General features: G+C 34.9%; 2 protein-coding genes across 2 annotated transcripts; one reads left to right on the forward strand and one right to left on the reverse strand.

The window, feature by feature from the left end:
• The first annotated feature begins 47 nt into the window (after nt 1-47).
• Nucleotides 48-6,052, forward strand: LOC148300492 (uncharacterized). Its single transcript, XM_088274696.1, has 5 exons — nt 48-348; nt 444-652; nt 1,201-1,416; nt 2,499-2,653; nt 3,273-6,052. Exons 1-5 carry the CDS (start codon nt 195-197, stop codon nt 3,544-3,546), a joined length of 1,008 nt encoding a protein of 335 aa, XP_088130822.1. The 5' UTR covers nt 48-194; the 3' UTR covers nt 3,547-6,052.
• Nucleotides 4,941-18,871, reverse strand: LOC148300493 (ras-related protein Rab-2). Its single transcript, XM_088274697.1, has 5 exons — nt 18,697-18,871; nt 13,002-13,161; nt 11,848-12,003; nt 10,517-10,697; nt 4,941-9,526 (listed from the first exon to the last, which is right to left on the reverse strand). Exons 1-5 carry the CDS (start codon nt 18,740-18,742, stop codon nt 9,428-9,430), a joined length of 642 nt encoding a protein of 213 aa, XP_088130823.1. The 5' UTR covers nt 18,743-18,871; the 3' UTR covers nt 4,941-9,427.
• Nucleotides 18,872-19,775: the final 904 nt, after the last annotated feature.

Raw genomic sequence — 19,775 nt, forward strand, 5'->3', positions numbered from 1 at the left:
AATCTGAAATTAACCGCCGTTTTATTTCCATTCTGTCATTTTTTTATTTCGTTTTTAGTTTCAAACTTGATTTCGATTTTTCACAGATTACTCGGGCGAATCACCGTAATCGCACGTTTTGAATTTATTTGTAATCTGGTACTTCTTTTAAGGGTTATTTTTTGTGTTTTTTTCTTATTTTTATCTAATATATCATGACATCATTGAGACGTTCCAGTTTGAGAAAAAGTTTTTGCAATCCTCGAAAACGAGCTTCCATCGTTGGACAATATTCTATTGATTTAAATTACGGAGACACTGTCAATGATCAAGAAGTAGACGAAACAGACCAGAATGATGCACTTCAAAGTAAGCCTTTTCCATAAATTTTTCATATCTTATGTCGGTAGTTTTCTGTAGTTGTCATTTGCGATTACAAAGAATTTTTTATCATTTCATTTTAGCTCTGCTGAAAAAACCTAATTCTCAAATATGCCGAGTATCACCTCTTCACGGTCTGCAGTACACTAATGTGAAGTTGAAACAATACGCCTTGAAGATTAAGCAATTTCTCGCCAATAACATAAAAACTTCCACAAATCTGAAATATTCTGCAGAAGTTACCATTGTTGAAAACCTTAAACTGGAAGTGAAGAATGATGACGCCATAAAGGTGAGTTTCTTACTTAATTTAATCTATGCGATAAAAAAATCGAAGGCGCTCAAGATTCTCGGAGTTGGGAATTGAATTTGCCAGGATACGGATGACCGAAGTGTAGGATCTTAGGGTGAAAAACATTGGAGAAGAAATAGTAGGTAGGAAAAGGAGAATATGTGCAATGGCTTTGGCATTCAGGGTCGCATACCTGTATTCATACTACCTTGTATAATATATCTTCTTCAAACCCTCATCTGATCTAGACAGCTAGAACACTAAAGAAGGCTAGAAAGCTGCCAAAAACAAAAACTTATCATGAGGTCGTCAGCCCGGTAAATGGCCAGTATTTTCCTCTTCCATATTCTTCATCTTTTATGAGATATCAAAAAATAATATGAAAAATAACTCCTATAATTGGAGATAATCCAGATTTGTGAACAAGTATTTGGACACACTCAGAATGTTGTAAAAAAAAAAAAAACTTATCATTTAATATATTTTATTTTAGCCACATTTGTATTTTACTTACAAATCATGATGTACTGAATATGATCGATTCTTAGATTGTAGTGTGGGGCTCCTCCCCGGAAGGGTCCAGCCCGGACAAGCTGCTGTACCACGGGGTGCTCCTGTCCTGGGGGTCCCTGGCGCCCCCGCAGCGCGGCGCCGTGCAGCTGCCCCTGCTGCTGGAGTGCGGACGCGGGCGCGTCACGCCCGTGGTGCGCCGGGCTCTGTGCAAGATGTTCGACTGTCTCGTCACCCCGCTGGCCTTCACACAGGTAACTGAACCTTCGCTAACTAATAATCTTTCATTAAATATCACAATGAGCCTCGATGACCAAACCTATAGTGTTAAGGCACTTTGAACAAGAAAGAAATTTCTACCCGTTGGGTCGATTGATGCTTAAGGACGGGAAGGGTATTTTTACCTTCTGCTCTGGCCTCATTTCTATGTCAGAAAAGAAGGAATTACATATTTAATGTTTTTATATCGACGTGCCCTACGTAAAGTGCTCTAACTACAATTTTGAGATATTTGGTGTACGTTATCAACTGACCATTATCTACAAATATAAATAAACAAAAAAATATATATAAAAAATAAATTACGCCTAGTTTTCAGGCGTATAAAACGCTATCTACATCGAATTTTCAAATGAACTGAACTCTTAAAACGCTAACTACCTAATTTTAAGCATTAAGTTTTAAAACGATTTAATACATTATTGAATCGTGTTTTTGAATGTATAATACTAGTTTAGAATTTCAGATAAAATCGTTAATTAATAACATAAAAATATTCTAAGCTCTCTCCTGTAAAGTAACAGATTTGCAGATAGAGAACTTTAAGTAGGCGCCGTCGATATCAATACTATGCACCAATTTCTTTGTTAAGGCCTTAACTATATGTACACAAATATAAAATCCAGTACTTCTTCTGTGGTCTCAATCTTCTGGATTGGTTTGCAGCAACAAATGACACCTCCTTCGCTATTCCAGCCTATCATGCCCCACCCTCTCAGCCCCTCATATGTTGAACAGGCCATATCCTTTTACAAGTCGCTAAGATATTCGTGGCGTGGGTGTTCTCCCGTTAGTTCCCTCTATTTTTTCTATTATGGTGCTTTCTTTTACCTCTACTTCTACTACTACAATTAACTTTCATGCCTTTTTCCGCAGGGCTAGCCAGAGAGAACGGAACCCCACACTCTTCCGTTCTAACATACAGTCTGGAATTTGTTAAATATAAAGTAGGCCTTCTTTACCCTTAAAATGTATGTCTTTTATTAATTAGTGTATTGGTTCCCGCCTCGCAAATCTCCAGTGGATATGTTGGTACTGACACCGTGTTATATTTCAGAGTCACCTCCTGTTGTTCAGTGCCCTGCTGAGCAGCTTCCCGCCCAACAAGGGGGCCCAGCAGGTGACCTACAGCTACTCCGTGCCGCACACGCGGCTCGCCACCACGCTCGACATCTCCATGGAGATAGACAATGTCCACCACTTCTGGAAGCAGTGAGTCGAGATCCCACTAACTAAGCGTGATCATCAGTGACTGACGAAACTCTTTCCAATGCATCCACAACCTGGCGTTCCATAGTGAGCTGAAGTCTGTCATTTTGCTTGATGATCGATGTTTGATATTTGGAGCTGCCATCTGTTAAAATTTTTGTGAAGCAATTAGCTTAGCTTTCCCCTTCTTGATAAATCAAATTTATATTCACTTATTTAAGGACGCCCGAAATGTATATACAGTAAAACCTCTATCTATTGTTCCTCGAATAATCGTTTTTCCAGATGTGTCAGTAAAATAAAACAGTAAAAAAAAGCAAATGTCGATCAGTTTATTTACAATGCAACTTTAATATTTTTTTGGTACTGTTCAGTTTTGTATTTTTTTTAATAAATATATTTATTTGCATCTAAATCTTGTATTCTTCTTAGAATTTTAACCTACCAATGGTTATGCAGTTTAGGAGGACGGTATCTTTACTCGATCGTATCTCCTTGTGTATTAACCACTTAATCCTGCATTCATAGTTTATTTCAATAGGTCCCTTTTAAAATGATAGACAGAGGTTTCATTGTAAATCGTTAAAAAAAAAGATATATAAATGATTGAATTTTTCGCAAGGTGTTTTAGTGGCGAGTTGGAGTCGTCCAGGCAGGACGAGCAGAAGGCGGCGCGGCTGTACGCGCTGTTCCGCGCGCACGTGCTGGAGCACCTCGGGCTGGACGTGAGCGCGCTACACCTTCGCGCGCTCTCCTTCCCGGGGCTCGGGCTGCGCGCCACGGGTGGCCTGCGCCTGCAGGACCTCGCCGCCGCGCGCCCCACGCTGCTGGTGCTGGCGCAGATGGCCACCCTGCTGCGCGGCAGCGTGCCCGACCTGGGCGCTGACAGCGACTGAACACGCCTCACATACCCCGCTCTGGACGGAGTAGACTCGTACACGTTGGCAGGGTACAACCCAACCCCGAGTGCCCTGCCCATTTATTTATTAAATAATCATAATTTTTAATTAATGTTTTACTTAGTAAATACCACTATTTCTTAAAATCTACTGTGACATGTGTTCCGATGCATTCCGCATCATTTTCAAACACCGAAAATGATGCGAAATGCATCGAAACACTCGTCACAGTAGATTTTAAGAAATAGTGGTATTTACTAAGTAAAACATTAATTAAAAATGGATAGATTTTACCACAAAGTGACTGCTTCAATTAATGAAATTATCATCAACTTAATGCAGAACTAGCCTTTCTTTCTGAGGTACAACTACACGGGAGCAAGTTTTTCTTTTATTATACATATATTGGTTATCTTGATTGTTAAATTTATGAAGGAAAGGTGATCAGCCCTGCACTTCAGGTACCAGTCCAGGGTAATATTAATAAATTAATAAATATACGGTGTTTGAAAATGATGCGGAATGCATCGAAACATGTGTCACAGTAGATTTAAAAAAATAGTAGTATTTACTAAGGAAAACTTAAATTAAAAATAAATAAATAAAAGATTGAAAAGTCACTTATATTTATTTGACGCCCCTGGGAATCAAACCCAGGACCTCCAGCATGGCAACCAAATGCGCTGACCACTATGCCATGAAGATGGACAAAGTTAATTTTTGTGTAACATGATTAATTTTTTTTAATGTTTATAATGTCATCTTGTTTATAATTCTTTATTTTATGTTTCACAATTTGTTATTTCTCTATATTATATGTTGTACTTTCCCATACAGTAAACCTCGATTATCTAAACTAATTGAATATGAAGGCGAGAAGAACACATAAAGCAATGACCAAAATTGTATGCGTTACATACAGTGTGATATCGAGGTTCTATAATGTAAAATAAATAAACATACTATTGTTCTGGGTAGTGAAGCTTTATCAAATAATAATTCATTACATTATAATGTAAATATATTTTGTATAATTAATGTATTTTTGTAAATAAATAATTAAACATTATATATATATTTTTTACCTTAATACGTTGACTGCCATGACAATTTTCAGCATTCCGGTCTATAAAGCCAATTTCATGTAATCATATATGAAAACTTGAATGTTACATGTGTGTAAAGTGATCACTTAAATCAGCATATGACTGTCGTAAGCCCATATTCTTTGTCATCTTTGTTGAGATGTCAAAAAAATAAACTTATTACAGCAGGTAAACATGTGCTATACGTATATAATTCTCTAGGGTGAACAAAATCTGTCGTGCTAACTAAAATAACTAAGTAAAAAAATTCAGTCATTACTAAGGGTGGTAATAAAACATCAGTAGTATATTTTTACACATTTACTGTATGAAATTCTTGACAATATAATTAGAATAATAACTCCCGTAGCGGAAGTGTTTAATGCATACAATTTCAGTACATCCTTGCATTATAATATTATACATGATTACTATATAATATGGTATGACTTGAGTTATATCTTTAAACTAAAATAATTCAGTACTAAACATTTTAATGAATAAAATATAAAATCATGTCCTATGCTTGCTCTCGCATTGTCAAAAAAATGAATCACCAATTCTGGGCTGCGTTCTGTTACTTTGAGCGATGACTTAATGCAGAGCTACGTGAATCACGGGTTTTATAGAAAAAATACTTGTTTTCTCTGGCTTTGTACTTTAAAATCACTACAATAATATCATTAAAATGATTGTTTTAAGTTAAAAAATTTGCTTTTTTTGAAGTCAAAATGTGGCAGATCTTTATTTTTAGAATTAATTAGCAATTTATAGAAAATTTGCAGATAATATGTAGTTCGTTACTTCAGACTGTTCTATGCTACATTTGTATTTGTTATATGTATACTGTTTGTAAAAAAAACAATCTACTGCAGAGTAAGACATTTTGAAATAATCCAAAAAGTTCACATTAATAAATTGGTTACGGAGATATCAATCCTTGTTATCACAATTCATATGTGGGAGATAAAATGCCTGCATAAAATTGCATACAAAAGCGCATTTTTCATAACCATTTATTCATTTAGAAATGAAATTTGTAACAAGACTGTAAGGCCATAATCTGACTTAAAGTGAAATCATTAAATGCAATTTGTAACAAGACTATAAGGCCATAATCTGACTTAAAGTGAAATCATTAAATGCAATTTAGAACTGTCAAATGTTCAAACTGTGAATCTTTTCTAGGATAGCAGCGTGCAATATTATTGACACAGCCCAGAATCAAATCTATAAAACTGTTTTCATTGTATATGAAACTGGTCTTCATCTCTCGGTATAATTGGTATTGAGGGAACCTTGCACATATCCCATAAGTCGTTAAATTATTAGAGGGTTGATCCGATTAAAAAAAAAACTTTATTGATGGATTATATATATTTCTGTACAAAAAAATACACATTAAATAATAATAAAAACTCAACAGGGCACACTTCAAAATGTATTTTAAAATCTCTGTTAAAACGTACAATACGGTTGAATTCATACAAGGCATTGTGATAAAATGGATTCCTAATTAGGCATAAAACTGAAGAAGTGCCATTTTATATCTCACAGTTCACTGAAATTTCTCTTATGGTGGGGAGACTGACCGGAGCATTTCTTCCGTCGTAACATCGCTCGCGACCATCCTTTTCGCGATCATTGAGCATCCGAAACTAAGGATGGAGCGCTCGGCTCGCTGTATTGACTATACGAATGCTCGCATCGTAAAGTGTTACGTTATGACGAAATGGCTCCGGTCAGTCCCTCAGATGTTTTTGTGAGAATGAAATTTGTTTTAAATTAAGATTTATGTACTTAGTTACAGAAAAACCAAAATTATTAATATATTTCAAACATTATCCGGCGCCTTGTATAATAAATACTAACTTATCAATAGATAGTTCATCATGAATTTGAAGATTGTAAATACATACATACTTTTAAGTAGAGCTTTAACAAGTGGTTTTAATAATAATCTAAAAAGCATTTCAAATGTGTTATTTGATAAATTTGGAGGGGAATTCTCACTACAGTGTTTATCCACATCGGGACATATTACAGAATTGTAAATTGATCTACTCTTTATTGAATTAAGTCATAATAACAAAAATTATAGTTATCCACAAGTTGTAACTTTCTTAATAATTTGTTCCCATGACATGTTGGAAAAATGCATTATCAATCAATAAAAACGAGGGATTGAAAGTGCCACGTTTTATCATTTAACCTTTAGGTCATTTTCAATAACTCGTGGTTATAGGTCACCGCATTGGATGGACACGGCGTCAAGTATCATTAATCATATGAAGGAAAGATGATCAGTTTTGCAGCCCAGGTTCTTGGATTAAGGAATGGAGTAGGTTTTATAAGAAACGGATGACAAAGTGAAGGGCATTAGTGTAGAAAGAACAATAGGTAAGAAAAGGAGAAAAGGGCAATAGCTACAGAAGTAGGGGTATCCCTGTACTTGTACTAGTTTGGGTAACTTATATACAGCAAATGTGTTTTTGTCCCTCAGGTCCTTGGAGTTTAAACAAGGGTAAAATGCAGAGTGAATGGTTAAAGAACCATAACTGATAGACAAATGCCAAACAAGTTTTGAAATTTCTTCCTGGATATACTTCAATGAAAGAAAAACCCAACTTTAATTGGGCTTTGATGATGAAACTTAAAAAATAATTGGTAGAACATGATGTGCAATAAGGGACTGGAGAATAGACGTAAAGCAGATCAGCAATCTGAGTGTTCGGATTCTGTATATGTATTTAATAATACTAAAAGTGTGTTTTTATTACTCAATCCAAAACGTAATAATCCTATATTGATTATAAACAACATACGTAGTGACCATCAATTTATTCAATTATGTGATGCAGATAAACACAGAGCGAGTATAATAATCAAACATTGTAAAAAAAATATGTGAGTTTTCAGTCAATATAAAAGATGTTCACAAAAATATCACGATAACCTTCGACTACGTAAAACCCGAATCAAAACTACGGACTAAATCACATAGAAAACCACATTCATCGAGAACATAAGCATAGTTTTGAAATATTCACATAAATGTAATCCGATGTAATTTTTTAATCGCCTGAAGTTTGAATTAATGAATATTGGAAGCCGGGGGAATCCTTGGCGGTATTTTTTATATCATTTATTTAGCAAATCTTTTTTCTACTGAATATTTTGTGTACCGGCATTAACCTAAATAAAAATACAGTTAGTCTACTTGAGAAGTGATTTCTATATCTAAATATGAAATGTTAATTGTTTAAATTCAAGTTCTTAGCGTATTTAGAGATATTCAAGGTGTCTAGAATATTTGCTCAAATTTACTGAACGTTATCTACAGAAAACAGAACATTCAATCATTTCCAGATCTCTTATTAATTCCATATCATATAAAGCAGTTCTGTTTAGTATAATTATCTAAATATTCACCTTCCAGAAAAGCAGTATGTAACCTTTTAAAATAAATCTACGACACCTCCAAACGAGCTAAGCATTGTGTATTTTTTTTAAATAAAAATGTCACAGCAAAATTATAATAATAATTATAAACTTAAACATAAAAATACATATTTAGTTTTACGATTAAGTTTTTTTTTCTTTCTTTATAAATTATAGAATATTATATAATTGGCTTAAAATTCTTACATTAGCGGTCCTCAGATATTCGGCAATTTGCGTACATTTAATCAAAGTTTGACTTCTAAAAGGGACTGCTCAGACGCTTTGGTAACCAACGAAGGTCCGTTAAATGTGAAATATTGGCAAACTCCGAAAAATCCTCCAATGTTTGTATATAAATATTACAACATGCGAGAAAGACGATTCTTTAATTATTACTGAAGGTGTGCCAGCAAAATGCAGATACGACGCTGTGAAATATAAAACGTTCTTATTTGCAGTGCAGTATTTAAAAAAAACAACACATTTAGCTTATTATTAAACCAATGCCTCCCAGATAATAAATGCAAGATGGTGCGTGCTACTAGATTTGGCTACTCTCTCATATTAAAACAACAAATACTTTTCAGTATATTTTTATGTATTAACAGATGTGATAAGATAATCGACCATGTTTCTGAACCATTGTAAGGAATAATTCCCATATGTGTAACCAAAATACACAAAAAATTCATTCATAAAAGAAAAATTGAAAATTTTGTATTTGTAAAAAAACATGAGTATTTGTACTGCAAAGTTTAAAATGATGCAGTGTTTTTTTGATTGTTAATGACACCTTTCCAGAGCGCTATTACATATTGCAAAATATGGATTGTTAATTAGTAATCATTTAATTAAATAAACAAATTTATGTATTATTTATTTTAAAAAATACCACTTCTGATTCCATTAATTTTTCAATGAACCCATTCACACGGAATAACGAGTCTGATTTCATATATTTCTGAATAAATTACAAATTAATCTTTATCTTCACAATCAGATTTTTTCAAATGCTGCCTGAATAGGTTGAACATGCTTTTAAGTAAAAATTCAATGTAATGTAGCGTTAAAAATGGTTTATCCATGAGACAGCTATTGTGATATTGCCAATCTTGCGCCGTAGCTAGCATTTGATACAGAAGGCGCTGGTTTACTTCATCCTCCAATAATACAATAATGGATGATGAATAAATTAAGGGGAGATAGAGATCCCAATAGAAGATATAGATCAGTATTGTTAGTTTGCCGGCACACCTAGAGTGATGCATCAAAGGACTGTTCAGTAAGTTGGTAGGAAGGTGGAGGAGGGTGAGGAGAGGGAGTTGCCCGGGTGGAGGGATGAGGCCCTCTTAGCAGCATCCTCCCCCCGCGGCCCCCTTCCCCCCCACACCGCCCGCCCCGGCGCCGCCCACAGGAGAATGCTGAGCGCCAATCTTGATTCCATTGGCCTGGAAAAAATATTCAAAAGTCTATAGAAAACTGCCGAACATAGAAATTCTCCCTCCATAGTGACAGAGGTGACTAAATAAAAAAATTACATTAAATAAGGACTTTTTTTTTAAAGTCTTAACATCATTCACTTTTTCGATTTGGTTGCCATTAAATTGTGATCAGTAAAGCTAATCAAGCCAATAAGTGCAGAAATTTAGTAGGTTATTTTGTTTTAACTTGTAATATATTTGACATGAAAAACTTAAGCTGGAAAGAATATAAACTGGGAATAAGTAATGAATACCATCGCAATAGGCTAAACGAAAAAGTAACACATTTTGAGTGTGTCTAAATACTTGTTCACAAATATGGGTTTCTCTTACTTAGGGGGCTTGTCCACTACCCGGAATTTGACCGTCTAGCAGTCCGGTTTTGAAAAATGAAAGCAACTACGACAGTTTAGCGTGATTGAATTTACGTGCAACGTATTTACGCACCAATCAAGAACTCCGATCCGAAGAAAGATGGACAAAAGCACAAGCCAATCATCGTTTTAAAACACTAACTGATGTGCCGGATGTTAAAATTCCGTGTAATTCCGTGTAGTGGACAAACGCCCTTTGGAGTTATTTTACATCTCAACATGGAAGATGAATAATATGGAAGTATGGGTATTTACAGGGCTTACGACCTGACATGGGCTGGTAAAGTGATCGCTTTACATACATGTAACATTCGCCATTCTGCCCACACTACTTAAATTTTTGGAAGTCATATGTATATGACGGGTGATGGTGAATATTACAGTAGTGAGTGTTAGATTTGTGAACACTCAAAATGTTGTGTTACTTTTTCGATTACCCAGTTGGGATGGATTCATTATGAAAGTACCTTTAGTCACATCTCTATCTAATTTGTTATTTCTAATAAAACTTGAAATGAGTGATTGACCTGTAAAATGAACAAGCTAAATGAAATGTGTTGAGTGATGAAGAGGGATTGATTACCTCGTTGTTGATGTCGAAGACTCCCTCCTGGATCTTCTCGTAGATCTCCTTGGCCGTGTTGATGAAGGCCTCCTCCACGTTGGCCGCCGTCTTGGCCGACGTCTCCATGAACACCAGCCCGTGCTCGCGCGCAAACGCCTCTCCCTCCTCCTTCTTCACCTCGCGCCGGGACTCCAGGTCGCTGCAAGTCACACCGGAGCGGCGTTACACACCCCCGACCTTCACAAACCCACCGCAGGGGTGACACCACTCTATCTTTGCAAACATTCTTCGCCTCTTCCAAATACGCGCATCTCCTCATACATTAAATTAAAAACGTAATTGAAAGTTGTAAGGATATTCTCGCTGTGGGGGGTAAAAACTGGCTGCAAGCAGCAACCATTATTGAACCATATCCGCTCCCTAGGTGGAGCGTATGGAGTCCACAAACTGTCTCGAGGCTTTTCTGTCGGCTGCCAGCTCCCTTGCATCCTCCCAAGTCAGATCCGCGTCCTGAAGTTCCGACGAGAACTGCCAACAAATTGTCAGCAGTGGTCGTCCTGGGCAGTGCGAACCTGATGCCTTGTAAAAGAAGCAAGCTTGATTAAGGCTCTCAGGAGGCATGCGGAGTACATGGCCAAGCCAACTGAATTGCCTTAATCTGGTTGGTTGCTGCTTGCAACCAACCGGATTAAGGCGATTCAGCTGTAAGTTGTAAGATTGTAGAGTAAATGGAAAAAAGGACAAGAGGCCTATATATCCAGTAGTGGAAGTCAGAGGGCTCGTAAAGAAGAAGAAGGATATTAGTACGTTGTCAAGTTGAAAATTTCAAAAGTGGCATAGCCACAATTTGAGCAATTTCAACAATGGTGTTTACAAGTTCAATTTAAACTAGCCACAATTGGTAGTTAGGTAGAATACGTACTTGCAGCCAAGTGTGGAATGTAGTTCCAACAATACTGTGTACACTCCCATTTCCATTTGGGCAAAACAGAAATATTATCACTAATTAAAATTTATGTGAAACCAACTAATTAACTAATCATCACTCCGCTTCACTGCAGGGGTAGGCAGAGGATAAAGTGCTACTCCTCTTGCAAACAATCTTCGCCTTTTCCATATTCAATCTTCTTCTTATACATACACGCCGATTATTCAGACTCCTGACAGCTTTCAAGTATTAGACATTCTTGATCATGCCAAGTTTCCTCGGTCTTCCTTCCCCACTCCTACTCCAACTACAAAACTGATATGAGGCCTCCATGTAAACATACTGTGGAGTTTTTGCCCTTATGTTGACCGCTTCATATGGCGTTTGGTTGATCACGACAAGAGCATGCAAGATGTATCACCTCTTATTGCCGATGAGCATGATGACCATGTTGGAGTTGGAATGTTGGCGAGCATCCTCGAGCCACGTGGACAGGTGGTTGAAGGTCTCCCTCCTGGTGATGTCGTACACCAGCAGAGCACCGGCGGCACCGCGGTAGTATGACCGAGTTATAGACCTGCAATTACATATTTACTTACAATTAAATACCTTTCAATTTATGTACTGAGATGGAGACCTTAGGAGAATAAAAGAGGTGTCCGAAGACCTCAAAAATGATAGTCCGAGGACATAGCTACTGTGGGGGGTAGAAAAAGGCTGGAAACAGCAACAGACTGAAAAAAATGGAATGATACGGAAGAGGCTTATATCCAGCAGTGGAGGACAGAAGGCTAAAGAAAAAGAAGAAGACCTTGGGCTCCACTTAACTCCATTTAACATCTAGAAGTTGGTGACTATACATATCTGTCCACAACCCGACAGTGCATAGAGCACTGCGTTACATAGCAGCAGTGTCATTTTGATCATTATTTAATTGATGGCAAAGTAATCAATCCACCCTTCAGGTACCAGTCCAGAGTTATATGGAATAAATATTAGACTGGAAAATTACATATATTTGAATATTTTACCCCTTTGGGAATTAAACTCGGGTACTCCAGCACAGTAGCTAAACGCGCTAACCATTACACTATGGAAGCTGACAAAAAGGACTCTAAAAACTGACTTAAAGGTGGAGACTGACTGGAGCATTTTGACGTAACATAGCGTCGTAACATTGCTCGCTGCGAGCATCTGAATCTATGGATGGAGCGCTCGGCTCGCTGTACCGACTGCCTGAATGCTCGCATCGTAACATGTTACGTTACGACGAAATGCTCCGGTCAGTATCCACCTTAAAATATAAATAGAAGCATTCTCATCATTATATCAAGATATCACAATTTAAAATAACAGGAGTGCATTAAAAATGTTTCGGACCACACAAAGATAAGTCAATATATTGTCGTTTCTGAGGGTGTAGATCCACAGACACTCACAGACCGGCTCTCCAGCTTAGTGATTGAAGTGAGTCCACTTCTTTGTATTATCTCTGTCCAGGATCTCAAGAGCGGATTCTTCCCCAAGTCCAGACGGTAACAATGACCTGTTCAGCTCGAGCGGATGAAGAAGTACCTGAATGCCTCCTGGCCGGCCGTGTCCCATATCTGCAGCTTGATCTGCTTGCCGTCGATGGTGATCATGCGCGCCCCGAACTCCACCCCGATGGTGAGGTCGTGCACGGGCTGGAAGCGCTTGTCCGTGAACTGCAGCAGCACACAGGACTTGCCCACACCTACAATAGATGCAATCAGTCACATCACCTTAGGATTTACTTAACACACTACGGACGGGAAAGGTATCTACCCGTTCGCTTGATTCATCCTTAAGTACAGGAAGGGTATTTTTACCTTCTGCGCCGGCCTCATTTCAAAGGCAGAAAATAAGGAATTATCCAATGATTTTATATGAATATTATGTACCAATCTCTTTGTTAAGGTCTGAACTATATGTAAGTAATTATCAAATTCCGTCGCCAGCGGTCTGTAGGCGTAAAAAACACCCGTCCAAAGTGTGTTTATATTGGAATAGATACATAACATGAATAAGATTTTGTTGACATCTCAACATAGATGAAAAATAATATAAAAGTCTAGAATAAAATTAAATAGTTGTTGTTTTATCCTATAAAATACAGTTCCACTAAGAAATGTCAGTACAAAACTTAAATACAATATAAATCTTATGACCTATGTGTCATAGGCTGGTTAAGTGATCACTTTACACAAGTGCAACATTCACCATTCTACCCATAATTGACAACCACACTACTGGAATTTTTGTAACTCCTAGATATATCATCAATCTCATGACACAGTACATATGACTTCACAACAGCCATGTGTGTTGGATTGAGAAAGCTTTTATTTAGCAGAGACCCTTTTATTTGCATGTAAGCAAGATCCAAACCTCATATAATTTTTACATACTGGGAAACGCCTGAAAACCTGACTTTTTTATGCGGTTTATAATTTGACCAGTTATTATGTTAGGTTTGTCCGCCTCCGCAGTGTAATGGTCAGCACGCTCGGCTACCGTTCTGGAGGTCCCGGGTTTGATTCCCAGGGGGGGAAAATAAATATTAGTGATTTTTTCACTGTCATATTTATTCAATATTACCCTGGACTGGTACTTGAAGCGGAGGGCTGATCACCTTTCCTTCATTTGTAAACGATCAAGATAACACTGCGTTTATATGACGCAGTGCCCTATGCACCATTGGGGTGCGGATAAGGGTTTTATATATATATATATATATATATATATATATATATATATATATATATATATATATATATATATTATGTTAGGTAGTTTCATTAATATAAATCTGTTATTCGAGACAGTTTGACAATGACCTCGCGAGGCCAAACTGCAGTTTAACTAACGTTTCACATTACTTAAAGTTAGTATTACTTATTAATTGATCAATAGTTAAAATACCAATACAAAGACAATTGTTTTTACAGCCAAAATTGATTATACTTTGCAAACAATTTTACTTACAAATAAATGCAAACTTGAAAATTTAATATTCTTTCATTGTTACGACTTCCTTTGATGTTCGTTAGGTTGAAAAGTTTCTCTCAATTAAGTACTAGACTTTTGAATGCTGTAACTTTGAACACTGTATGTATTGAGATTATTACTGCAAGGCAAAAAGAGAGAGCTTCGAAGGTAATAAAGAACTGGGCATACTAATGGCACTTATTATTATTATGATTTACCTTCATACTAAAAGAAAAAAGTGTCACATTTTAAAATAAATTAATATGTTTATTGTATAAATATTTTTAGTGATTATTTTAAAAACAAAAAACTGTAAAGAAGGCAACATTGTTATGTCACTCGTCTTTAATCTATCACTGTACCAATTATTGCAATTTTTAGCGAAGGTATAGCAAGTCTTTGCCATTTTCAGTAAGTAAAATTATATATTTCCATCTAACATTAATCAGAAATAGAAAAAATATAATTTTTTACACTGTAATTTTTTACAAGCAATTTGATGTTTCTTGAACGAACAAAAGTAAAATGTTTTTACACTTTGATATTTAACATGCTACTCTGGATAAGTACCTAAAGCGTTAAATTAACTACCTTCCCTTCATGTAATTACCAGTCAAAATAACGCTTCATTATTTGATGCAGTGCCCTTATGCATAATTGCAGATAAAGAGACAAAGATGAATGACTTTTCGACCTCTGAAGTGTAGTCCGCCTCCGTAGTGTAATGGTCAGAACACTCGGCTACCGTTCTAGAAGTCCCGGGTTCGATTTCCAGGGGGGGGGGTCAAATAAATATAAGTGATTTTATCACTTTAATATTTATTCAATATTACCCTGGACTGGCACCTGAAGCTGACGGCTGATTACCTTTCCTTCATGTGTTAACGATCAAGATAACACTGTGTTTATATGATGCAGTGCCTTATGCACCATTAATGTGCGGATAAGGGTTTGAAGAACTCTAGTGGTTAGTACATTGGGCTACTGTCTCAGGTTTGATTCCCAAGGTGGAATAAAAAAGGTGATTTTTTAAAACGCCTTTATTTAAAATTGTGCAAGATTAATGAATGATTATGGCTTACAATTCAGTGCTGTATGCATCATAAGGAGCGGATAAGGGTCAGAAGAGGTAGAATTACTCTATTTTGATATTACGATAAACATTCCTTTCTTGCGCAAATCGTTATATAGCCATGATTTTTCATTACACAGTTTGTGGTCATTTTATCTTTGGGGTTCCAATTAAAAGGATAAAATTAGGAAATAGGCAATAGTACATGTGTGTATTACACTTATATTGGGGTAATGTATATATGTAGTATAGGATAAGAGAGACTGTGATAAGATTAGAAATATAATATCGAGGGGAGTGTGTTAAGGTTGTAACAGCAGGTCAATATTCCGTTACACAAAGGAATCCATAAACATAAAGAATTAGATAACTATGACTCATTTCTTAATTAATCTCAATTGCAGAATACATTATTAACAATACGTACTTGGATTTCTTTTGTGTGTAGAATGAACAAAGCATATCAATGGAAGCCAGATCAGGGACATTTTTAAAAGGCGAAATACAATATAATCCTTTTTTTATTTATTTTATATATATTTATTTGGCAGTGAGAGGATGTTTGTGCCAGTGTTAAGTATAATTTTTATTTACAAACAAAATAATAATGATAAATAATAATAACATTCAATAAAATTTTCATAGTTTAAATGCGTTTAGCTTTATCATTTGTGTAATTATGGCCGCAATTCTAGAATTTTTTTATTTTACTTAGTAAATACGACTATTTCTTAAAATCTTTTATGACAGATGTTGTGATGCATTCTGCATCATTTTAAAACAATGATTTTAAGAAATACTGGTATTTACCAAGTAAATCTTAAATTAAAAATGGATACATATTACCACAAAGTGACTGCCGGATCAATTATTGGAAATAATATTATACATTTTATATTTAGCTTTTACTTGATTCATAATACCACTTTTCAATTAAATCTATTGTGATATGTTTTGCTACATTCATCATCATTAGCAAACACCATATATACGTATGTTGATGCTGAATGCATCCAAACATATCGCTCACTCCTTTCAACAACGTCGAATATATAAAAAATTGACAATTTTCAGTTGTGTATGTTTTCGGAATGTCTAGAAAATGTGCTATATTGTAATGTACTATAAAATGTACTATTTTTAACTTAATATTTACCCGCTACAGGGCAGAAAGTGTTGTTTTTGCATTTTGAAGAAAAGGTATTGTTAAATTATTTTTTTAAATGTACTAAATATTTTTTAAATGGAGAAAAAACCGTCAGGTTTTACCTAAAAAGATCTGTTGCACAGTAAAAAGTTCAATAAATGGCTTGATATTTATTTTTAATACATTTTATTATATTCTTAAACTTTAAAAACAATCTCCTGAAAAATTAAGTTTTTTTTTCATATATGACGTTGTTGAAAGGAGTGAGCGATATGTCACAATAGTTTTTATAAAAAATGGTATTTACCAAGTAAAAGTAAAATATAAAATGAATAAAAATTATCACTTGTAACTGTGACTGCCCAATCAATTATTGATATAATATTATCACCTGTGATTTGATTGATAAACTCGGTGAAAAGTATAACTATATTCGGGTTTGAAATGAATACTGGTCTCTCAAAAGAGAGCATTACTCCTTTTGACAGGTTAATTAAAACTGGAGGATTACAAATTACATCATAAATAATGATGAAGTGTTACAAAGTCAATGCTGACACCATTAGTCAAATTATATTATTTAGAATAAAATAACAACTTTGTAGTTTTATTCCACGTCAATTTTATTTGACCATCAACTGGGTATCGTCGTAACCGATTAGACTCTATGTTATATACACAAGACAGGGGTTGAGAACCATGATTTTATATAATTTTTCTGACAAAATGAATTGAAATTGATTGAGTGTAAGTATTGTATTATAATAATAATTACATGTAAGTTATGGTAAAGATATGGTTTGATATAATTTTATTTTAGAAATGGATTTTGTATGTAAATTTAAATCATACATATTTGAATCTGTGCTATACTACTTCGAATCTGTGCTATAATACTAATGTGCAGTAGAAGAGGTCGACAACCAATGTTTCCAGACTACTGACTTCTCGAGAAAGATGCCAAAATAGCCGATTACGTAGATGGCTAAGCTGGTGTGGCGTTTTAATCTCTCTGCCTACCCCTGCAGAGAGTGGCGTGATATTTAGTTAGCTAAGTTTTTGTTTAATTAATTGTTTATAAAATGTTTCATAAAGTAACATAAAAACACATTTGGAAAATACAATTTTTAGAAAAAAAATTGTTGTTTTTTTAATATAATTTTATTACAAAACATAAAAACGCTTCTACTTATTTTTTTCATCCCAAAAGTGTATAAGACACTGCATCAGGAATGCAAAATGTAAAGTATAGGAGGGAATTACGATAACCTCAGCGGACTCTATAGCTTATTTTACTCTTATACAAGCAATTTGTAAGTCTAAAGACATTGGCAAACCAAAGACAGCACTATGGCGATCAAATGTATTAACCGCTACACTATGGAGCAGACAGATAACTGTGTGAATGGCATACGGTGTCATAAGATCAAAATATTAATTATCATCATCTGAACGGCTATGAAATTTAAGAATATGAATAAATAAAGAGAAAATAATTTAAAAAAAACATAATTTCAATATTTTTGCTATTGAGATCCAAACATTGTATTGAAATCCTATGCATTATTCATGTAAAATTAACATTCACAAGAATTGTTGATTTTCTAACCATATTTGTAGCATTACAGAAAATATTAATATAAGTTAATAAAACATAGGTTTTTATATTTAGACATTCCAGTTTTTACAACTTGAACAAAGTATGACACAATAACACAAAACAAATGCGTTCAATTGAATATTTACTAAATTGCGCGTAATGTCTCATCATATTATGAGTAATGTAACGTGTTTTTGTGAATGAAATATTCTAAGGTTTGCAATAAATACAGGATACAAAAAAACATCTGTCATGAAATATAGGTAAGTATGTCCGAAAACGGCAACGTTATTTTGAGTTGAATAACCACTATTTTCTTTTTCCGAGTTATTCAAGCACAAACGGAATATTTTTTTGAGAAGGAAAATCGATGATCAACTCAAAAGTCAATAAACTTGAAAAAATCAAACGACAAGTTCATGCAATAAAATCAATAACTCACCCGTGTCTCCGATAATAATGTATTTGAAAAGGTAAGCGTAAGACATATTGAATTGTTTTGAGTTACTCTTGGACGAGTTTGTTATGAAATATTGTAAGTTTTTTTAGAAGCACAAAGCAAATCGCAGTTGAAACTATTACAGCTGTCCGCACGTCATGTCGCAGATAAACACTATGACATTTCAGTAACAGGTGTGGTAACATAATGCGAAGAAAAAAGTACCTAACTACTGTAAAATACAGTGCTTCAAATGTGGTCATATAAATGTATTAGAATTTTTCTATTTTAGGTATCTCTATCATTCGCATATTTATGATTACATATGGCTTATGCAATGCAGTATTTAATGTTCTTTATAAGGTTTGCATATAAGCGCCTATTGCTTTGATACACCCGCCTGTCAATGCACATATGGTATATTCTGTAAGTTTAAATAAACCTTCTTCTTCTTTATGTAGATCCTAGAGATCTGTTTGTGCCTCCGCATGTCGCTCTTGGGATGTCGACTCCCAGATGTCTTTCCATCTTTTCGGAGGTCTGCCTGGGGGTCTGCGTCTTTCAGGGTTGCCTTGGAGGGCGATACGTCAATAAATGGTTGATTTAAGTTTTACGTGGTTTACTTATCATTTAAAAAAAATCTTATAAAAAACAACTGATATTAATATCTTATTAAATTAACAATTAAAAATAGACAGACTTTACCACAAACTGACCGCCGAATCAATCAATGAAATAAATCATTGTTTAATGTTTTAATTTTTTAATCAGACATAAATTTTGGGTCTACCAAGTTATATTTTATTTTTTAAAAAATGTAATAATTAATATTGTGGCAATTGTTTCGCCTAGTTATGTAAATAACTCGGCGAAACAATTATCAGAATATTAATTTTTATGTGTTTTTTTTAAAAAATAAAATACAAATTTATACACTCAAAAAAACTGTGTTTGATTTAAAAATTAACACTTAAATTTGAATAGATTTCTACAAATTAAACGCCAAATCAATAAATAAACAATTATTGTTTACAGCAAAGCAGCATTCAAGGAAGCAGTTTACATTTATCGGCTGTTGACGA

Source organism: Brachycentrus maculatus, unplaced genomic scaffold (genome assembly GCF_059751285.1).
Source record: "Brachycentrus maculatus isolate JH-2025_06_01 unplaced genomic scaffold, ASM5975128v1 h1tg000706l, whole genome shotgun sequence".
NCBI classification, from domain to species: Eukaryota; Metazoa; Arthropoda; class Insecta; order Trichoptera; family Brachycentridae; genus Brachycentrus; species Brachycentrus maculatus.

What these genes read in the sequence shown, in the direction of transcription:
- LOC148300492 (XM_088274696.1), top strand. Translation starts at nt 195, where the DNA reads ATGACATCATTGAGACGTTCCAGTTTGAGAAAAAGTTTTTGCAATCCT. An exon ending in CCAGAATGATGCACTTCAAA is followed by an intron (nt 349 to 443) that starts GTAAGCCTTTTC and finishes ATTTCATTTTAG; the next exon opens with CTCTGCTGAAAAAACCTAAT. An exon ending in GTCCACCACTTCTGGAAGCA is followed by an intron (nt 2,654 to 3,272) that starts GTGAGTCGAGAT and finishes ATTTTTCGCAAG; the next exon opens with GTGTTTTAGTGGCGAGTTGG.
- LOC148300493 (XM_088274697.1), bottom strand. Translation starts at nt 18,742, where the DNA reads ATGTCTTACGCTTACCTTTTCAAATACATTATTATCGGAGACACGG. An exon ending in GCCGGCCAGGAGGCATTCAG is followed by an intron (nt 12,004 to 13,001) that starts GTACTTCTTCAT and finishes ATGTAATTGCAG; the next exon opens with GTCTATAACTCGGTCATACT. An exon ending in ATGCTCATCGGCAATAAGAG is followed by an intron (nt 10,698 to 11,847) that starts GTGATACATCTT and finishes TGTGACTTGCAG; the next exon opens with CGACCTGGAGTCCCGGCGCG.